Source organism: Ranitomeya imitator, chromosome 6 (genome assembly GCF_032444005.1).
Source record: "Ranitomeya imitator isolate aRanImi1 chromosome 6, aRanImi1.pri, whole genome shotgun sequence".
Taxonomy (NCBI): Eukaryota; Metazoa; Chordata; class Amphibia; order Anura; family Dendrobatidae; genus Ranitomeya; species Ranitomeya imitator.
The window spans coordinates 77,216,472-77,234,498 of record NC_091287.1 but is presented as its reverse complement, the minus strand read 5'-3'; the positions used below and the strand labels follow the sequence as shown (position 1 = coordinate 77,234,498).

At 43.5% G+C, this 18,027-nt stretch overlaps 1 protein-coding gene across 2 annotated transcripts in view; it reads right to left on the bottom strand.

Annotated features, from left to right (window-relative positions):
* LOC138641956 (mitogen-activated protein kinase kinase kinase 3-like) overlaps window positions 1-18,027 on the bottom strand; it is a 211,503-nt gene that overhangs the window by 10,040 nt on the left and 183,436 nt on the right. For both annotated transcript variants that reach the window (XM_069729796.1, XM_069729797.1), the window contains exons 11-13: window positions 6,118-6,210; window positions 5,669-5,857; window positions 3,476-3,624 (exon numbers count right to left, since the gene is read on the bottom strand). In XM_069729796.1, the coding sequence (XP_069585897.1) occupies window positions 3,476-3,624; window positions 5,669-5,857; window positions 6,118-6,210 (431 nt within the window). The remainder of the gene's footprint in view (window positions 1-3,475; window positions 3,625-5,668; window positions 5,858-6,117; window positions 6,211-18,027) is intronic.

Genomic DNA, 18,027 nt, shown 5'->3' with positions numbered 1-18,027 from the left:
TACAGAAATACATAAGAAATTAGATATATCACATAGGCATAATGGAAATGTGTGGCAAATGACCACTCCTGCATAGACTACACCAAAAAGTCAATAATTGGTGATAAAAACTTGAGGCAGCAATATCATGTCAAAATAATGCAAAAACAGATAATGTTGGGCAATAAAATGTATCTATATATCAAATTGAATGCAAAGTTCAGTGCACATAAATGTCCCAGCATAGTAAGAGTAATCAAGCGTGGGCAGAATCCTACAGTTGACAATTATTGCACATACATATTGCCATGGAGCCTGTACGTGCTATAAAACATACAAAAAGTGGACCAAGTCCCAAATATTTAAACACAGGTTGTAATGTAATAAAATAGGTAAAAAGCCAAGAGGGTGAATACTTTCGCAAGCCTCTGTATATATATTAGAAAAGCATTATCCGTTGGTCATCCCGCAAAATATATTATAAATTATATATACTGTATATATACTAGCTGAAGAGCCCGGCGTTGCCTGGGCATAGTAAATAACTGTGGTTAGTTATAAATAATAATGATTATCCTCCATCCCATAGTCCCATGCCCATATACCCATCATATATATCCTCCATCTTATAGTCTCGTGCCTATATACCCATCATACACATCCTCCATCCCAAAGTCCTGTGCACATATACCCACCATATATATCGTCCATCTCATAGTCTCGAGCCCATATACCCATCATACACATCCTTCATCCCATAGTTCCGTGCTCATATACCTATAATACACATCCTCCATCCCATAGTCCCATGCCCATATACCCATCATACATATCCTCCATCCCATAGTTCCATGCCCATAATCCCATTATATATATCCTCCATCCCATAGTCCAATGCCCATATACCCATCACACATCCTCCATCCCATAGTTCCATGCCCATAAAACCATTATGACATCATCTTCGCCATGATACATATCCTCCATCCCATAGTCCCGTGCCCATATACCCATCACACATCCTCCATCCCATAGTCCCGTGCCCATATACCCATCACACATCCTCCATCCCATAGTCCCGTGCCCATATTCCCATCATACACATCCTCCATCACATAGTCCCGTGCCCATATACCCATCACACATCCTCCATCCCATAGTTCCGTGCCCATATACCCATTATGACATCATCTTCGCCGTGGCAACCATTCTGACATCATCGCCATGGCAACCTATTATGACATTTTCGTCACCATGGCAACCATCATGACATAACCGTCAACACTACAACCTATTATGACATCGTCGCCATGGCAACCATTATGACATTATCTTTGCCATGGCAACCATTATATCATCGTCGATACAGACACATACAAACATTATCTTTGCCATGGCAACCGTTATGATATCATCGTCGATACAGACACACATAAACTATATATATATATATATATATATATATATATATATATATATATATATATATATAGTGGGTGCGGAAAGTATTCAGACCCCTTAAAGTTTTCCATTTTTGCTTCATTGCAGCCATTTGGTAAATTCAAAAAAGTTCATTTTTTTCACATTAATGTACACGCTGCACCCAGTCTTGACTGAAGAAAACAGATATGTAGAATTTTTTGCAAATTTATTACTAAAGAAAAGTTGAAATATCACATGGTTATAAGTATTCAGACCCTTTGCTCAGTATTGAGTAGAAGCACCTTTTGAGCTAGTACAGCCATGAGTCTTCTTGGGAATGATGCAACAAGTTTTTCACACCTGGATTTGGGGATCCTCTGCCATTCTTCCTTGCAGATCCTCTCCAGTTCCGTCAGGATGGATGGTGAACGTTGGTGGACGGCTATTTTCAGGTTTCTCCAGAGATGCTCAATTGGGTTTAGGTCAGGGCTCTGGCTGGGCCAGTCAAGAATGGTCACAGAGTTGTTCTGAAGCCACTCCTTTGTTATTTTAGCTGTGTGCTTAGGGTCATTGTCTTGTTGGAAGGTGAACCTTCGGCCAAGTCTGAGGTCCAGAGTACTCATCCAAGATACCTCTGTATTTGGCCGCATTCTTTACCTCACTCACCAAGTTTCTTCTCCCACGATTGCTCAGTTTGGCTGGACGGCCAGGTCTAGGAAGACTTCTGGTGGTCTCAAACTTCTTCCATTTAAGGATTATGGAGGTCACTGTGCTCTCAGGAACCTTGAGTACTGCAGAAATTCTGTTGTAACCTTGGCCAGATCTGTGCCTTGCCACAATTCTGTCTCTGAGCTCCTTGGCCAGTTCCTTTGACCTCATGATTCTCATTTGGTCTGACATGCACTGTATGCTGTGAGGTCTTATATAGACAGGTGTGCGCCTTTCCAAATCAAGTCCTATCAGTTTAATTAAACACAGCTGGACTCCAATGAAGGAATAGAGCCATCTCAAGGAGGATCACAAGGAAATGGACAGCATGTGACTTAAATATGAGTGTCTGAGCAAAGGGACTGAATACTTATGACCATGTGATATTTCAGGTTTTTTTTTACAAATTTGTAAAAATTTCTACATTTCTGTTATTTTTCAGTCAAGATGGGGTGCAGAGTGTACATTAATAAGAAAAAAATAAACTTTTTTGAATTTACCAAATGGCTGCAATGAAAGAAAGAGGGAAGCATACCCACTGTATTATATATAAATAAATATAATATATTTTTCTTGATGACCAGCGGATAATGCTTTTCTAATATACATACAGTGGCTTGCGAAAGTATTCACCCTCAAGTGTATTCAATCTCATATGTATTTTATATATATATCTGTAATTGTAAGATTTACAAGTGGTCTGTGATCTGGAGTCACACCTGGTTTTGACATCCAATTACTGATGAAATACTAATTAAAAAAATACTGATGTGTGAATTAAGCCTTACTTAAAATTTTATTGGAGACTCAAATTTCTCATTATACAAAATAAATATCACATCTTGGTTGCAAACTCCTCAATAGGCTGCAATGCACATGACAAGCATTGGGTGGCTACACAGGCAGATCATTTACATCTTCTTTCAATATGGGATCTGTTGATCGCAAAGCAATGGCATAGAGTGAAATATCCATACTGCAGCGGATACAGTTTTTAATCATTGAAGCCTATGGGAAATGTATAGAGCTGTTAGTCTTGTTTTAGAGGTACATTTCAGACGATACCCAGCAAACAGACCTCTAATAGAAGGTTTATATTGGATGCAAACAAACAATGGTGGACGGTGACAAGGATGGCCAGTCACAGATGCATGTCCCTGAAGGTTTCACTCAGTCCCACAGACAGGTCTCTTCCTATACACACACACATGGGAGACCTGTCAGTCTAGGAGAGAATGGCAGGGAGAAGCTGCCGGGGATCGGCCTCCTGGACTAGTCGCTCTAGTCACCTCTCTAATTCATGTGGCCCTTGGTTTGGGGCATCAGGAATCAGCTGACAGATTACCATTAAGTGGCATAATCTTACCTTACTTGTTTCTTGACTGTCTGGGTCAAACGGCACCTGTTTTACAGCAAGTTCTCTGCCAGTGTCCACATCATAACACAGGTAGACTTCTCCAAACGCCCCTCGTCCCAGCAGCTTCCCCAGCCTCCAGTTCTCCGGAGCCTGCGGGGCTACAGGGAATAAGTGGGATTATTATCCAGATTGTATATTATGAATATACCAGATGATTAACGGAAACACTGAGACATTTGTGGGTTACATGACAAATGACGGATCATCAATTATTTTTTTTCTAAAAATTTATATCACGAACACATTTTAGTAAAGCACACATTTATCTATGATCTGTACAACACTTACGGTAGATGAAAATATGCAATACATTTTTTGTAGTACACACTTTGATGAATTAGGGTCCAATAGCAGATTGTGTACTGTATACAGATATCTGTTTATTCACACCAGTAATTATTTTCTGCATTATAATATCTGTTTATTATCCCTGAAATACATCATTATTATGTTTATTGTCCGTGTAGTGTGACATCTTTGTGTGCATTACCTTTTAGCTTTATCACAGTGATTACTACCTCTGTACTGTGCTATCAATGTACTGTGCCATCACTGTGTGCATTACCTTTTAGCTTTATCACAGTGATTACTACCTCTGTACTGTGCCATCACTGTGTGCATTACCTTTTAGCGTTATCACAGTGATTACTACCTCTGTACCGTGCCATCACTGTGTGCATTACCTTTTAGCTTTATCACCATGTTTACTACCTCTGTACTGTGCTATCAATGTACAGTGACACCAGGTGCATTACCTTTTAGCTTTATCACAGTGATTACTACCTCTGTACTGTGCCACCACTGTGTGCATTACCTTTTAGCTTTATCACAGTGATTAATACCTCTGTACTGTGCTATCACTGTGTGCACTACATTTTAGCTTTATCACAGTGATTACTACCTCTATACTGTGACATCACTGTGTGCATTAACGTTTAGCTTTATCATTATGATTACTACCTCTGTACTGTGCCATCAATGTACTGTGACATCACTGTGTGCATTAACGTTTAGCTATATTGCAGTGTGTACATCTGTACTTTGACATGACTGTGTGCATGATCTTATTATATAATCCCATTATTGCTATACCCACTTGCTTTGCCATTTTTTAGAACTTCCAAAATAGTGAATGGGAAGAAGCGTGCAAGCGCTGCCACCTCTCCACTGACCCTAGGGTATGATGGGGTCCCATCCACCAGACAGGTACATGTTCCAAGGTTGAATCTCATGGCATTTTCAAGTATTTGCCATAAATGTCTGACATAGGAATACCCTTTTAAGCACACATCTAAGCGGCAAAGTTAGACTACTGCGAAGCGGAAATGCTTTGCTTTTTTCCCCCACTTCATTTCTTGTTCTGTGTAAAAAGCCACTGTAGTTAACAGTGCAAGTTCTGCAGTGTCTTCAAATGCACAGTGGACATGAGTTTGCTTGAAATCTCAAATTGATAGTCCTCAGTGGTTGATACCTTTTACCTGTGGCCAAACTTTTTTGTCTCCCCAATTATAACATTATGGACATGAAATTAATTGTATTGAAAGGTAGCTTCAAATCTAAGAGAGACCGGAGAATTTGGGAGAATAAATTTATGGCAACCTGTGAACACTTAGTGCAGGAATGAATGTGTCGCATGGATTTATGTCTTTTTACATCAATTAAGGAATTTGCACTTCAGACCATGCGGGGTCATCATAACAGAACCAGATCCAAATCAGAGGACAACAAAACATTCACTCCTAATCTAGGAACTTTCCAATATTTATGGACACAACTGTTTATCATTTATCACTATCCCATAATGACACTTCTGTGCTGTGTTGTGTATATGTGATTCTTCAGAATTTCTTTTAGTCTTTGCCTGATGAAGAGACCTGTGTAGTCTTGAAAGCTTGCAATTTGTTACCATCTTTTCAGTTAGCCATTAAAAGGTATCAACCACTGAGGACTCTCAATTCTAAATATTTTTCTATCTACTGCCTAACACGGTACCAAGATATATATCTTTCCTGCATGAAATCTCATTCACTTTTCCTGAACTGTTACACACACCGGAAAAAGATGTAGTGTTTACTCTACATGGAAACCTGATCAAATATTCCGAACACTAGTATCGATCATGGACAGATTGCACGTGCTTACATTTGTTGCACAGGTCAGTCTGTGACGAGTGTAAGAACGGTAAATTTTGCTCCGAGTTGGTCCACCTCACATTCCAATAATCATCAAACTGCATCAAGCCGTCTCCCTTCATACTTCTTTTTCTGCTATTGGAACCAAACTGGAACTGATGGTCAGGTGAACCGTAACTTCGAGGAAATGTTCTACGACCTTTAATTAAAAGGCAAAACACCCAGTGAGCTTGTAAATGTCAGAAAACTTCTGATTGCATTGCTTTAGTCATCAATAATTGCTATTGATTTCAGATTTGCCCTTAGTATATTTTTCATCAGGACACAGGATAACCCTGGCTCTACATAATCCCATACACCCTGTACAGAAAGGATCATTAAATGCCATAATTTACCCCCCCAATATTATAGAATAATATAATTCCATAGACTGTCCATATGATGACAGCACACACTCACCGTCACTGTAGTCCTTCCGACTCTGCGAAAAATGAAATTGTCGTGGAAAAGTTCCTCCTTTACCAAACCTCTCATATAGGGGGATTTCAAAATCTGTGACATATAGAGGACCAACATTAAGTAACGGCAGGTGAAGATTAAGTAAGTACATATTTTACACTTTCTTAGATACATATGTAACTTTTATTGCATTTCATTCTACTGAAAATACGTTACGATTTGTCAGTTTTTTATTTCTACCAAGTGGATGCTACTTAGTGAATCTAATATATAATTGCCTAGAATACTACTTCCTGCAATTTGTGCCAACTTCCGTGGCTTTGTCCGGAGCTAATGTCCGGAGCTAATGTCCGGAGCTAATGTCCGGAGCTAATGTCCGGAGATAAGTGACGTCAACAGTGTCCAGTGTCTGATTGGTTGCCGCCTGCTGCGAGCGACCAATCAGAAATGTGCCGTACTGTGACACACTCCGCCCGCCATTTTGGTGTGATTTTTGAATTTTTACCTCACAGCAAGTTTCTACTGCGTGGAGGCGGGCCCAGTGACGTTGCTCTTCAAGCTCCTGCCGAATTTCGTCAAAAAAATGATAATACCATTTACCAAAACTATATATATTTAGTTGTGAAGTGGTTCAGTGACATTTTCACACCAATTTTGAACTTTTGTTTGGTGTTTTCTCCATATACTGCCTATTATTTTTGTTCTTTCTTACTATTATTTATTAATTGTATTATTCTTACATTTGAATAAATAAAGTATATATGGATTCTAGACTCCCGATTCTTTAGAATCGGGCTGCCATCTAGTATCTAATAAGCTATAAAGATTTGCTTGTAACGTCTCAAAAATAATGGAATGAGAAACAATGACGTCACTCTAAGTCGGCTAAGCAAAAGAGCAGGCAGGAATACTGGCAGGAAGGATGCTGCTCTGGGGGCTCACGTCCGACAGCCACAGATTATGGATGTGGCTGCTGGATTAAATTCTGGAAATCTATTTGCACCATGTCTACTACATATCTTTAATTACCAAATCACACTCATTTTGTCAATGAAGCTAATTACTGTAGTACAATAAAATGGCAGCTGTATTGTTATGCTAACAGTAAACAGTAGGCTATCCTATAATGTTGATAGGACCACACCTTACATACGCATATAGGGACATGTGACATAATACTGGAGATTACAGGGGTGCCGATGTAAGAAGAGGCTGCTCACACTGCGGTCTACCCTGTCTCTCTTATCTAATACTGGAGATACCAGGGTGCGAAGGTAAGAAGAGGCTGCTCACACTGCTGTCCACCCTGTGTATATGATCTAATACTGGAGATATCAGGAGTGCGGAGGTAAGAAGAGGCTGCTCACACTGCTGCCCACCATGTGTATATGATCTAATACTGGAGATATCAGGAGTGCGGAGGTAAGAAGAGGCTACTCACACTGCTGTCCATCCTGTCTCTCTGATCTAATACTGCGGATACCAGAGGTGCTGAGGTAAGAAGAGGCTGCTCACACTGCTGTCCACCCTGTCTCTCTAATCTAATACTGCAGATACCAGAGGTGCTGAGGTAAGAGGCTGCTCACACTGCTGTCCATCCTGTCTATCTGATCTAATACTGGAGATATCAGGAGTGCGGAGGTAAGAAGAGGCTGATCACACTGCTGTCCACCCTGTCTATCTGATCTAATACTGGAGATATCAGGAGTGCGGAGGTAAGAAGAGGCTGATCACACTGCTGTCCACCCTGTGTATATGATCTAATACTGGAGATACCAGGGTGCGGAGGTAAGAAGAGGCTGATCACACTGCTGTCCACCCTGTCTATCTGATCTAATACTGCAGATACCAGAGGTGCTGAAGTAAGAGGCTGCTCACACTGCTGTCCACCCTGTCTCTCTAATCTAATACTGGAGATACCAGGGTGCGGAGGTAAGAAGAGACTGCTCACACTACATTCCACCCTGTGTATATGATCTAATATTCGAGATGCCAGGGTGCTGGGGTAATAAGAGGCTGCTCACACTGCTGTCCACCCTGTCTCTCTGATCTAATACTGGAGATACCAGGGTGCGGAGGTAAGAAGAGGCTGATCACACTGCTTTCCACCTTGTCTATCTGATCTAATACTAGAGATGCCAGGAGTGTGGAGGTAAGAAGAGGCTGATCACACTGCATTCCACCCTGTGTATATGATCTAATACTAGAGATACCAGGGTGCGGAGGTAAGAAGAGGCTGATCACACTGCTGTCCATCATGTCTATCTGATCTAATACTAGAGATACCAGGAGTGTGGAGGTAAGAAGAGGCTGATCACACTGCTGTCCACCCTGTGTATATGATCTAATACTGGAGATACCAGGGTGCTGGGGTAAGAAAAGGCTGCTCACACTGCTGTCCATCATGTCTATCTGATCTAATACTGGAGATAACGCAAAGGTAAAGGTACCTTCACACTCAGCGACGCTTGTTGTGAATTCTGTGGCAGAGCTCCCTCCTGTGGTCACAAGTGGTACTTCGGCTGGTTCTCTCTGTGAGCTTCCGTTGGTGGAGGAAAGTGGTACTGCGGCTTCTGAGTTTCCTTCCTCAGGTGATGTGGTGAAGTCGTTAGGTGCTTCTCTATTTAACTCCACCTAGTGCTTTGATCCTGGCCTCCAGTCAATGTTCTAGTATTGGACCTGTTTCCTCCTGGATCGTTCCTGTGGCCTGCAGCTCTGCATAGCTAAGTTCCTCTTTGCTATTTGTTTGCTGTTTTTTTCTGTCCAGCTTGTCAATTTGTTTTTTACTGCTTGCTGGAAGCTCTGGGACGCAGAGGGTGTACCTCCGTGCCGTTAGTTCGGTACGGAGGGTCTTTTTGCCCCCTTTGCGTGGTTTTTGTAGGGTTTTGTGTTGACCGCAAAGTTACCTTTCCTATCCTCGCTCTGTTCAGAAAGTTGGGCCTCACTTTGCTAAATCTATTTCATCTCTACGTTTGTCTTTTCATCTTAACTCACAGTCATTATATGTGGGGGCTGCCTTTTCCTTTGGGGTATTTCTCTGAGGCAAGGTAGGCTTATTTTCTATCTTCAGGCTAGCTACTTTCTCAGGCCGTGCCGAGTTGCATAGGCAGCGTTAGGCGCAATCCACGGCTGCCTTTAGTGTGGTTGGAGAGGATTAGGGATTGCGGTCAACAGAGTTCCCACGTCTCAGAGCTCGTTCTTGTTTTTTGGGTTATTGCCAGGTCACTGTATGTGCGCTGATCTCTATGTCCATTGTGGTACTGAATTACCTTTCATAACAGTACTGGAGGCCCAAAGTACTAATGATTCTCAATAGAGGGAAAAAAGAAGTTCTGAGACCATTTTTTTTTTCTTTGCACTGTGTTTTGCCTTTTTTTTCCCCTAGACATTTGGGTGGTTCAGGACACAGGTGTAGCAATGGACATTAAAGGTCTGTCTTCATGTGTGGATCAGCTAACGGCAAGAGTACAAAGTATTCAAGACTTTGTGGTTCAGAATTCTATGTTAGAACCGAGAATCCCTATTCCTGATTTGTTTTTTGGAGATAGAACTAAATTTCTGAGTTTCAAAAATAATTGTAAACTATTTCTGGCTTTGAAACCTCGCTATTCTGGTGACCCAGTTCAACAAGTTAGGATCGTTATTTCTTTTTTGCGTGGCGATCCTCAGGACTGGGCATTTTCCCTTGCGTCAGGAAATCCTGCATTAAGTAATATCGATGCATTTTTCCTGGCGCTCGGATTGCTGTACGATGAGCCTAATTCTGTGGATCAGGCAGAGAAGAATTTGCTGGCTCTGTGTCAGGGTCAGGATGAAATAGAGGTATATTGTCAGAAATTTAGAAAGTGGTCCGTACTCACTCAGTGGAATGAAGGTGCGCTCGCAGCTATTTTCAGAAAAGGTCTCTCTGAAGCCCTTAAGGATATCATGGTGGGATTTCCTATGCCTGCTGGTCTGAATGAGTCTATGTCTTTGGCCATTCAGATCGGTCGACGCTTGCGCGAGCGTAAATCTGTGCACCATTTGGCGGTATTACCTGAGCTTAAACTTGAGCCTATGCAGTGCGATAGGACTTTGACCAGAGTTGAACGGCAAGAACACAGACGTCTGAATGGGCTGTGTTTCTACTGTGGTGATTCCACTCATGCTATCTCTGATTGTCCTAAGCGCACTAAGCGGTTCGCTAGGTCTGCCACCATTGGTACGGTACAGTCAAAATTTCTTCTGTCTGTTACCTTGATCTGCTCTTTGTCATCGTATTCTGTCATGGCATTTGTGGACTCAGGCGCTGCTCTGAATTTGATGGACTTGGAGTATGCTAGGCGTTGTGGGTTTTTCTTGGAGCCCTTGCAGTGTCCTATTCCATTGAGAGGAATTGATGCTACGCCTTTGGCCAAGAATAAGCCTCAGTACTGGACCCAGCTGACCATGTGCATGGCTCCTGCACATCAGGAGTTTATTCGCTTTCTGGTGTTGCATAATCTGCATGATGTGGTCGTGTTGGGGTTGCCATGGCTACAAGTCCATAATCCAGTTTTAGATTGGAAATCCATGTCTGTGTCCAGCTGGGGTTGTCAGGGGGTACATGGTGATGTCCCATTTCTGACTATTTCGTCATCCACCCCTTCTGAGGTTCCTGAGTTCTTGTCTGATTACCGAGATTTATTTGATGAGCCCAAGTCCGATACCCTACCTCCGCATAGGGATTGTGATTGTGCTATCGATTTGATTCCTGGTAGTAAATTCCCAAAAGGTCGACTGTTTAATTTATCTGTGCCTGAGCACGCCGCTATGCGGAGTTATGTGAAGGAGTCTTTGGAGAAGGGGCATATTCGCCCGTCATCGTCGCCATTGGGAGCAGGGTTCTTTTTTGTAGCCAAGAAGGATGGTTCGCTGAGACCTTGTATAGATTACCGCCTTCTAAATAAGATCACGGTTAAATTTCAGTACCCCTTGCCACTGTTATCTGATTTGTTTGCTCGGATTAAGGGGGCTAGTTGGTTCACCACGATAGATCTTCGTGGTGCGTATAATCTTGTGTGTATTAAGCAAGGCGATGAGTGGAAAACTGCATTTAATACGCCCGAGGGCCATTTTGAGTATCTAGTAATGCCATTCGGACTTGCCAATGCTCCATCAGTGTTTCAATCCTTTATGCATGACATCTTCCGAGAGTACCTGGATAAATTCCTGATTGTGTACTTAGATGACATTTTGATCTTCTCGGATGATTGGGAGTCTCATGTGAAGCAGGTCAGAACGGTGTTTCAGGTCCTGCGTGCTAATTCTTTGTTTGTGAAGGGATCAAAGTGTCTCTTTGGTGTTCAGAAGGTTTCATTTTTGGGGTTCATCTTTTCCCCTTCTACTATCGAGATGGATCCTGTTAAGGTCCAAGCCATCCATAATTGGACTCAGCCGACATCTCTGAAAAGTCTGCAAAAGTTCCTGGGCTTTGCTAATTTTTATCGTCGCTTCATCTGCAATTTTTCTAGTATTGCTAAACCATTGACCGATTTGACCAAGAAAGGTGCTGATTTGGTCAATTGGTCTTCTGCTGCGGTGGAAGCTTTTCAAGAGTTGAAGCGTCGTTTTTCTTCTGCCCCTGTGTTGTGTCAACCAGATGTTTCGCTTCCGTTCCAGGTCGAGGTTGATGCTTCTGAGATTGGAGCAGGGGCTGTTTTGTCGCAGAGAAGTTCTGATTGCTCGGTGATGAAACCATGCGCCTTCTTTTCCAGGAAGTTTTTGCCTGCTGAGCGTAATTATGATGTGGGCAATCGAGAGTTGCTGGCCATGAAGTGGGCATTCGAGGAGTGGCGTCATTGGCTTGAAGGAGCTAAGCATCGCGTGGTGGTCTTGACTGATCATAAGAACTTGACTTATCTCGAGTCCGCCAAGCGGTTGAATCCTAGACAAGCTCGTTGGTCGTTGTTTTTTGCCCGTTTTGACTTTGTGATTTCATACCTTCCGGGCTCTAAAAATGTGAAGGCGGATGCTCTGTCTAGGAGTTTTGTGCCCGACTCTCCGGGTGTATCTGAGCCGGCGGGTATCCTCAAAGAGGGAGTAATTGTGTCTGCCATCTCCCCTGATTTGCGGCGGGTGCTGCAAAAATTTCAGGCTAATAAACCTGATCGTTGCCCAGCGGAGAAACTGTTTGTCCCTGATAGGTGGACGAATAAAGTTATCTCTGAGGTTCATTGTTCGGTGTTGGCTGGTCATCCTGGAATCTTTGGTACCAGAGAGTTAGTGGCTAGATCCTTTTGGTGGCCATCTCTGTCGCGGGATGTGCGTACTTTTGTGCAGTCCTGTGGGATTTGTGCTCGGGCTAAGCCCTGCTGTTCTCGTGCCAGTGGGTTGCTTTTGCCCTTGCCGGTCCCGAAGAGGCCTTGGACACATATCTCTATGGATTTTATTTCAGATCTTCCCGTCTCTCAAAAGATGTCAGTCATTTGGGTGGTCTGTGATCGCTTCTCTAACATGGTCCATTTGGTACCCTTGTCTAAATTGCCTTCCTCCTCTGATTTGGTGCCATTGTTTTTCCAGCATGTGGTTCGTTTACATGGCATTCCAGAGAATATCGTTTCTGACAGAGGTTCCCAGTTTGTTTCGAGGTTTTGGCGAGCCTTTTGTGGTAGGATGGGCATTGATTTGTCTTTTTCCTCGGCTTTCCATCCTCAGACTAATGGCCAGACCGAACGAACCAATCAGACCTTGGAAACATATCTGAGATGCTTTGTTTCTGCTGATCAGGATGACTGGGTGTCCTTTTTGCCTTTGGCTGAGTTCGCCCTTAATAATCGGTCCAGCTCGGCTACCTTGGTTTCACCGTTTTTCTGCAACTCTGGGTTCCATCCTCGTTTCTCTTCAGGGCAGGTTGAGTCTTCGGACTGTCCTGGTGTGGATACTGTGGTGGACAGGTTGCAGCAGATTTGGACTCATGTAGTGGACAATTTGACTTTGTCCCAGGAGAAGGCTCAACGTTTCGCTAATCGCAGACGCTGTGTGGGTCCCCGACTTCGGGTTGGGGACTTGGTTTGGTTATCTTCTCGTCATATTCCTATGAAGGTTTCATCTCCTAAGTTTAAACCTCGTTTTATTGGTCCGTATAGGATTTCTGAGGTTCTTAATCCTGTGTCTTTTCGTCTGACCCTTCCAGATTCATTTTCCATACATAACGTATTCCATAGGTCATTGTTGCGGAGATACGTGGCACCTATGGTTCCATCTGTTGATCCTCCTGCCCCGGTTTTGGTGGAGGGGGAGTTGGAGTATATTGTGGAGAAGATTTTGGATTCTCGTGTTTCAAGGCGGAAACTCCAGTATCTGGTTAAGTGGAAGGGTTATGCTCAGGAAGATAATTCCTGGGTCTTTGCCTCTGATGTCCATGCTCCCGATCTTGTTTGTGCCTTTCATATGGCTCATCCTGGTCGTCCTGGGAGCTCTGGTGAGGGTTCGGTGACCCCTCCTCAAGGGGGGGGGGGGTACTGTTGTGAATTCTGTGGCAGAGCTCCCTCCTGTGGTCACAAGTGGTACTTCGGCTGGTTCTCTCTGTGAGCTTCCGTTGGTGGAGGAAAGTGGTACTGCGGCTTCTGAGTTTCCTTCCTCAGGTGATGTGGTGAAGTCGTTAGGTGCTTCTCTATTTAACTCCACCTAGTGCTTTGATCCTGGCCTCCAGTCAATGTTCTAGTATTGGACCTGTTTCCTCCTGGATCGTTCCTGTGGCCTGCTGCTCTGCATAGCTAAGTTCCTCTTTGCTATTTGTTTGCTGTTTTTTTCTGTCCAGCTTGTCAATTTGTTTTTTACTGCTTGCTGGAAGCTCTGGGACGCAGAGGGTGTACCTCCGTGCCGTTAGTTCGGTACGGAGGGTCTTTTTGCCCCCTTTGCGTGGTTTTTGTAGGGTTTTGTGTTGACCGCAAAGTTACCTTTCCTATCCTCGCTCTGTTCAGAAAGTTGGGCCTCACTTTGCTAAATCTATTTCATCTCTACGTTTCTCTATTCATCTTAACTCACAGTCATTATATGTGGGGTGTTATGAAAGGCAATTCAGAATCACAATGGACATGGAGGCCAGAGCACATACAGTGAACTGACAATAACCCAAAATAATAGAACGAGCTCTGAGACATGGGAACTCTGCAGACCGCAATCCCTAAGCCTATCAAACCACACTAAAGGTAGCCGTGGAGCGCTCCTGACCAGAACCTAGGCGCCTCGTCACAGCCTGAGAAACTAGCTAATCCTGAAGATAGAAAAATAAGCCTACCTTGCCTCAGAGAAATTCCCCAAAGGAAAAGGCAGCCCCCCACATATAATGACTGTGAGTAAGATGAAAACACAAACATAGAGATGAAACAGATTTAGCAAAGTGAGGCCCGACTAGCTGAACAGAACGAGGATAGGGAAGATAACTTTGCGGTCAGCACAAAAACCTATAAAAAACCACGCAGAGGGGACAAAAAGACCCTCCGCACCGACTAACGGTACGGAGGTGGTCCCTCTGCGTCTCAGAGCTTCCAGCAGGCGAGAAAAACCAATAAAGCAAGCTGGACAGAAAAATAGCAACAAAATAACATAAGCAAAACTTAGCTTTGCAGAGCAGCAGGCCACAGGATTGATCCAGGGAAAAAACAAGTCCCACACTGAAACATTGACAGGAAGCATAGATCAAAGCATCAGGTGGAGTTAAGTAGAGAAGAAGCTAACGAGCTCACCAGATCACCTGAGGGAGGAAACTCAGAAGCTGCAGTACCACTTTCCTCCACAAACGGAAGATCCCAGAGAGAATCAGCCGAAGTACCACTTGTGACCACAGGAGTGAACTCTGCCACAGAATTCACAACAGTGGGGGCTGCCTTTTCCTTTGGGGTATTTCTCTGAGGCAAGGTTTCTCAGGCCGTGCCGAATTGCATAGGCAGCGTTAGGCGCAATCCACGGCTGCCTTTGGTGTGGTTGGAGAGGATTAGGGATTGCGGTCAACAGAGTTCCCACGTCTCAGAGCTCGTTCTTGTTTTTTGGGTTATTGCCAGGTCACTGTATGTGCGCTGATCTCTATGTCCATTGTGGTACTGAATTACCTTTCATAACAGACGCTGCAGCGATACCGACAACGATACCGATCGCTGCAGCGTCGAGTTTTGGTCGCTGGAGAGCTGTCACACAGCGACCAACAGCGACCAACGATCCCGAGGTCCCCGGGTAACCAGGGTAAACATCGGGTTACTAAGCGCAGGGCCGCGCTTAGTAACCCGATGTTTACCCTGGTTACCAGCGTAAAAGTAAAAAAAACAAACACTACATACTTACCTACCGCTGTCTGTCCCCGGCGCTCTGCTTCTCTGCACTCTTCTTGCACTGACTGTGAGCAAAGCGGCCGAAAAGCAGAGCGGTGACGTCACCGCTCTTTTTCCGGCTGACCGACGCTCACAGCCAGTGCAGGAGGAATGCAGAGAAGCTGAGCGCCGGGGACAGACAGCGGTAGGTAAGTATGTAGTGTTTGTTTTTTTTACTTTTACGCTGGTAACCAGGGTAAACATCGGGTTACTAAGCGCGGCCCTGCGCTTAGTAACCCGATGTTTACCCTGGTTACCAGTGAAGACATCGCTGGATCGGTGTCACACACGCCGATCCAGCGATGTCTGCAGGGAGTCCAGCGACGAAATAAAGTTCTGGACTTTCCTCAGCGACCAACGATCTCCCAGCAGGGGCCTGATCGTTGGTCGCTGTCACACAGAACGATTTCCATAACGATATCGTTGCTACGTCACAAAAAGCAACGATATCATTAACGATATCGTTATGTGTGAAGGTACCTTAAGAAGTTGCTGTTCACACTGCTGTCCACCCTGCTGTTCTGATTTAATACCTGGAGATATCAGGAGGGTTAAGGTAAGAATAGGCTGTTCACACTCCTGCCCTGTCCTGCTGCACATGCTTTCCGGCATCTGTTCTAAGATTCTAAAACAGGTTTCTGTCAGTAAATCAAGATAGCAGCTATTTTAATGCTATAGTAACTACCTCCCTAGACAAAATGAGTATAATTTGCTAATTAAATGTATTTATTTAAAATGTAATTTCCTTTAGTCGTTTCTTTATTTTTTCTATTCCCGGAGAACCCCTTTAAACCCCCCTAGCTGTGATGTAGTATATAGGTGACAAATGCTACTGGCCAGAATAACTCTTGCACTCAAAATTCCAGTTTTCTAAACTATACAACCTTTATAACTAATGCAAGTTTCCCTTATACAGTTCAATATTTAGTTTATAGATCAGCAATCATTTCATCAAATATGTTCTGATATAAAATATTTGAAGGAAGGGGGCGGGTTGATTTTTATCATTGCATTGTACATGTTTGTAAATGGTCCTTTACTTCTTGTAATACTGAACTAATAGAGTTATCAAACCTGCTAAATACCCATTGAAAATGCTGATCTGCCTGACAAAAATACATTGTCATACTACTGTACATTGTCATACAGGCTTATTTTTGTGAATTGTCTTAACCATTCAACATAGTACCGAATGATCATAAAACTCATCACTGCAGTTGAGCAAATACTTTAAAGGGAATCTGTCAACAGGTTTTTGCCACCTAATCTGAGAGCAGCATAATATAGGACAAGAGAGCCTAATTCCGATGATGTGTCACTTACTGGGCAGCTTGCTGTAGTTATGATATAATCCATCTTTTATCTGTTGTGGATGCATGTAGCAGTGGTCAGAATGCTGAGACCTGTATAACCCCGCCCACACCCATGATTGGCAGCTTCCTGTGTACACTGTGCATGGTCAGCAAGCTGCCAATAAGTAGTGGGGGAGGAGTTTTACAGATTAGCCTGACTGCTGTGCAGGCCAGACCTAGTCAGGATGTGATAATCTTCTGCTATTAAAACACTGACTATGTTGAAACTACAGAACACATCATACTAAGTGACACATACCTGGAATCAAGGTCTCGTGCCCTATATTATGCTGCTCTCAGATTAAGTAGCAAAAACCTGCTGCCAGATTCCCTTTAAGCGAATGTAATCATGACCACTATTTCAGCAGTGAAAAGCTGACATACAAATAGCGCAATTTAAAGGCCCTTAAACACATTAAACGATATAGTCAGAACCTGATGATTTTGACAGAGTTGATCAACAGTCTAAAATGTTTGGGGACCTCTTGACTATCCCCCAACATATGATGTCGGTGGAGATAAGGATCCAACAATCCTGATTTTGGACTGCTAATCCATTTGTTAAAGAAAGAGGGCTCCTGTGTATGGGAAAGTCAAGTGAAATAGCTGCAGGTTGAACAATCAACTAAATCACCAAATCAGCTGACAGTTATCTAAGAATTTTACAGTAACTGGCTAAAGGTACTGTGTGGGGATGACAAGATCTGACAGCCTCAGTCAAGCAGGAGGCAGCAGTGCTGGGGTATAGCGCTGGAGAGACAGAGGCTTCAGATCTTCATCCTCATTTGCATATCAATACAAATGCTAATGTCTGAGTAATGGAGGAAAGGATCGGCCATGTAAAGGTATTCCCTTTAAAGGGGAACTTGTCAGGTGATTCTCGATTCACAAACCGTGGGCTGCACAACGCTCTGATATTTAAAAGAAAATATACTGTCCTTATATACTTTCAAGATCCAGCTTGCGACCATAGCCAGAGAGCAAACTTAGTCCAGCGCCACCCCCAGGGCATGGCAGGTAACTGACAGTTCTCTCCCTTATGTATTCACAGGAAAAGATCGGTCAGTCACCTTGAACAGCGCTGGGAAGAGTACCATTGGTGCTGGACTAGTCTCGTCTTTGGCTATGGCCCGGACGGATCTTCAGAGTACATTTTCTCTGAAAGGAACTTTTTAGAGAATAATATACCAGTGTGCAATCGTGCGGCCAGGCTGCAATTTATTCTGCTTGCA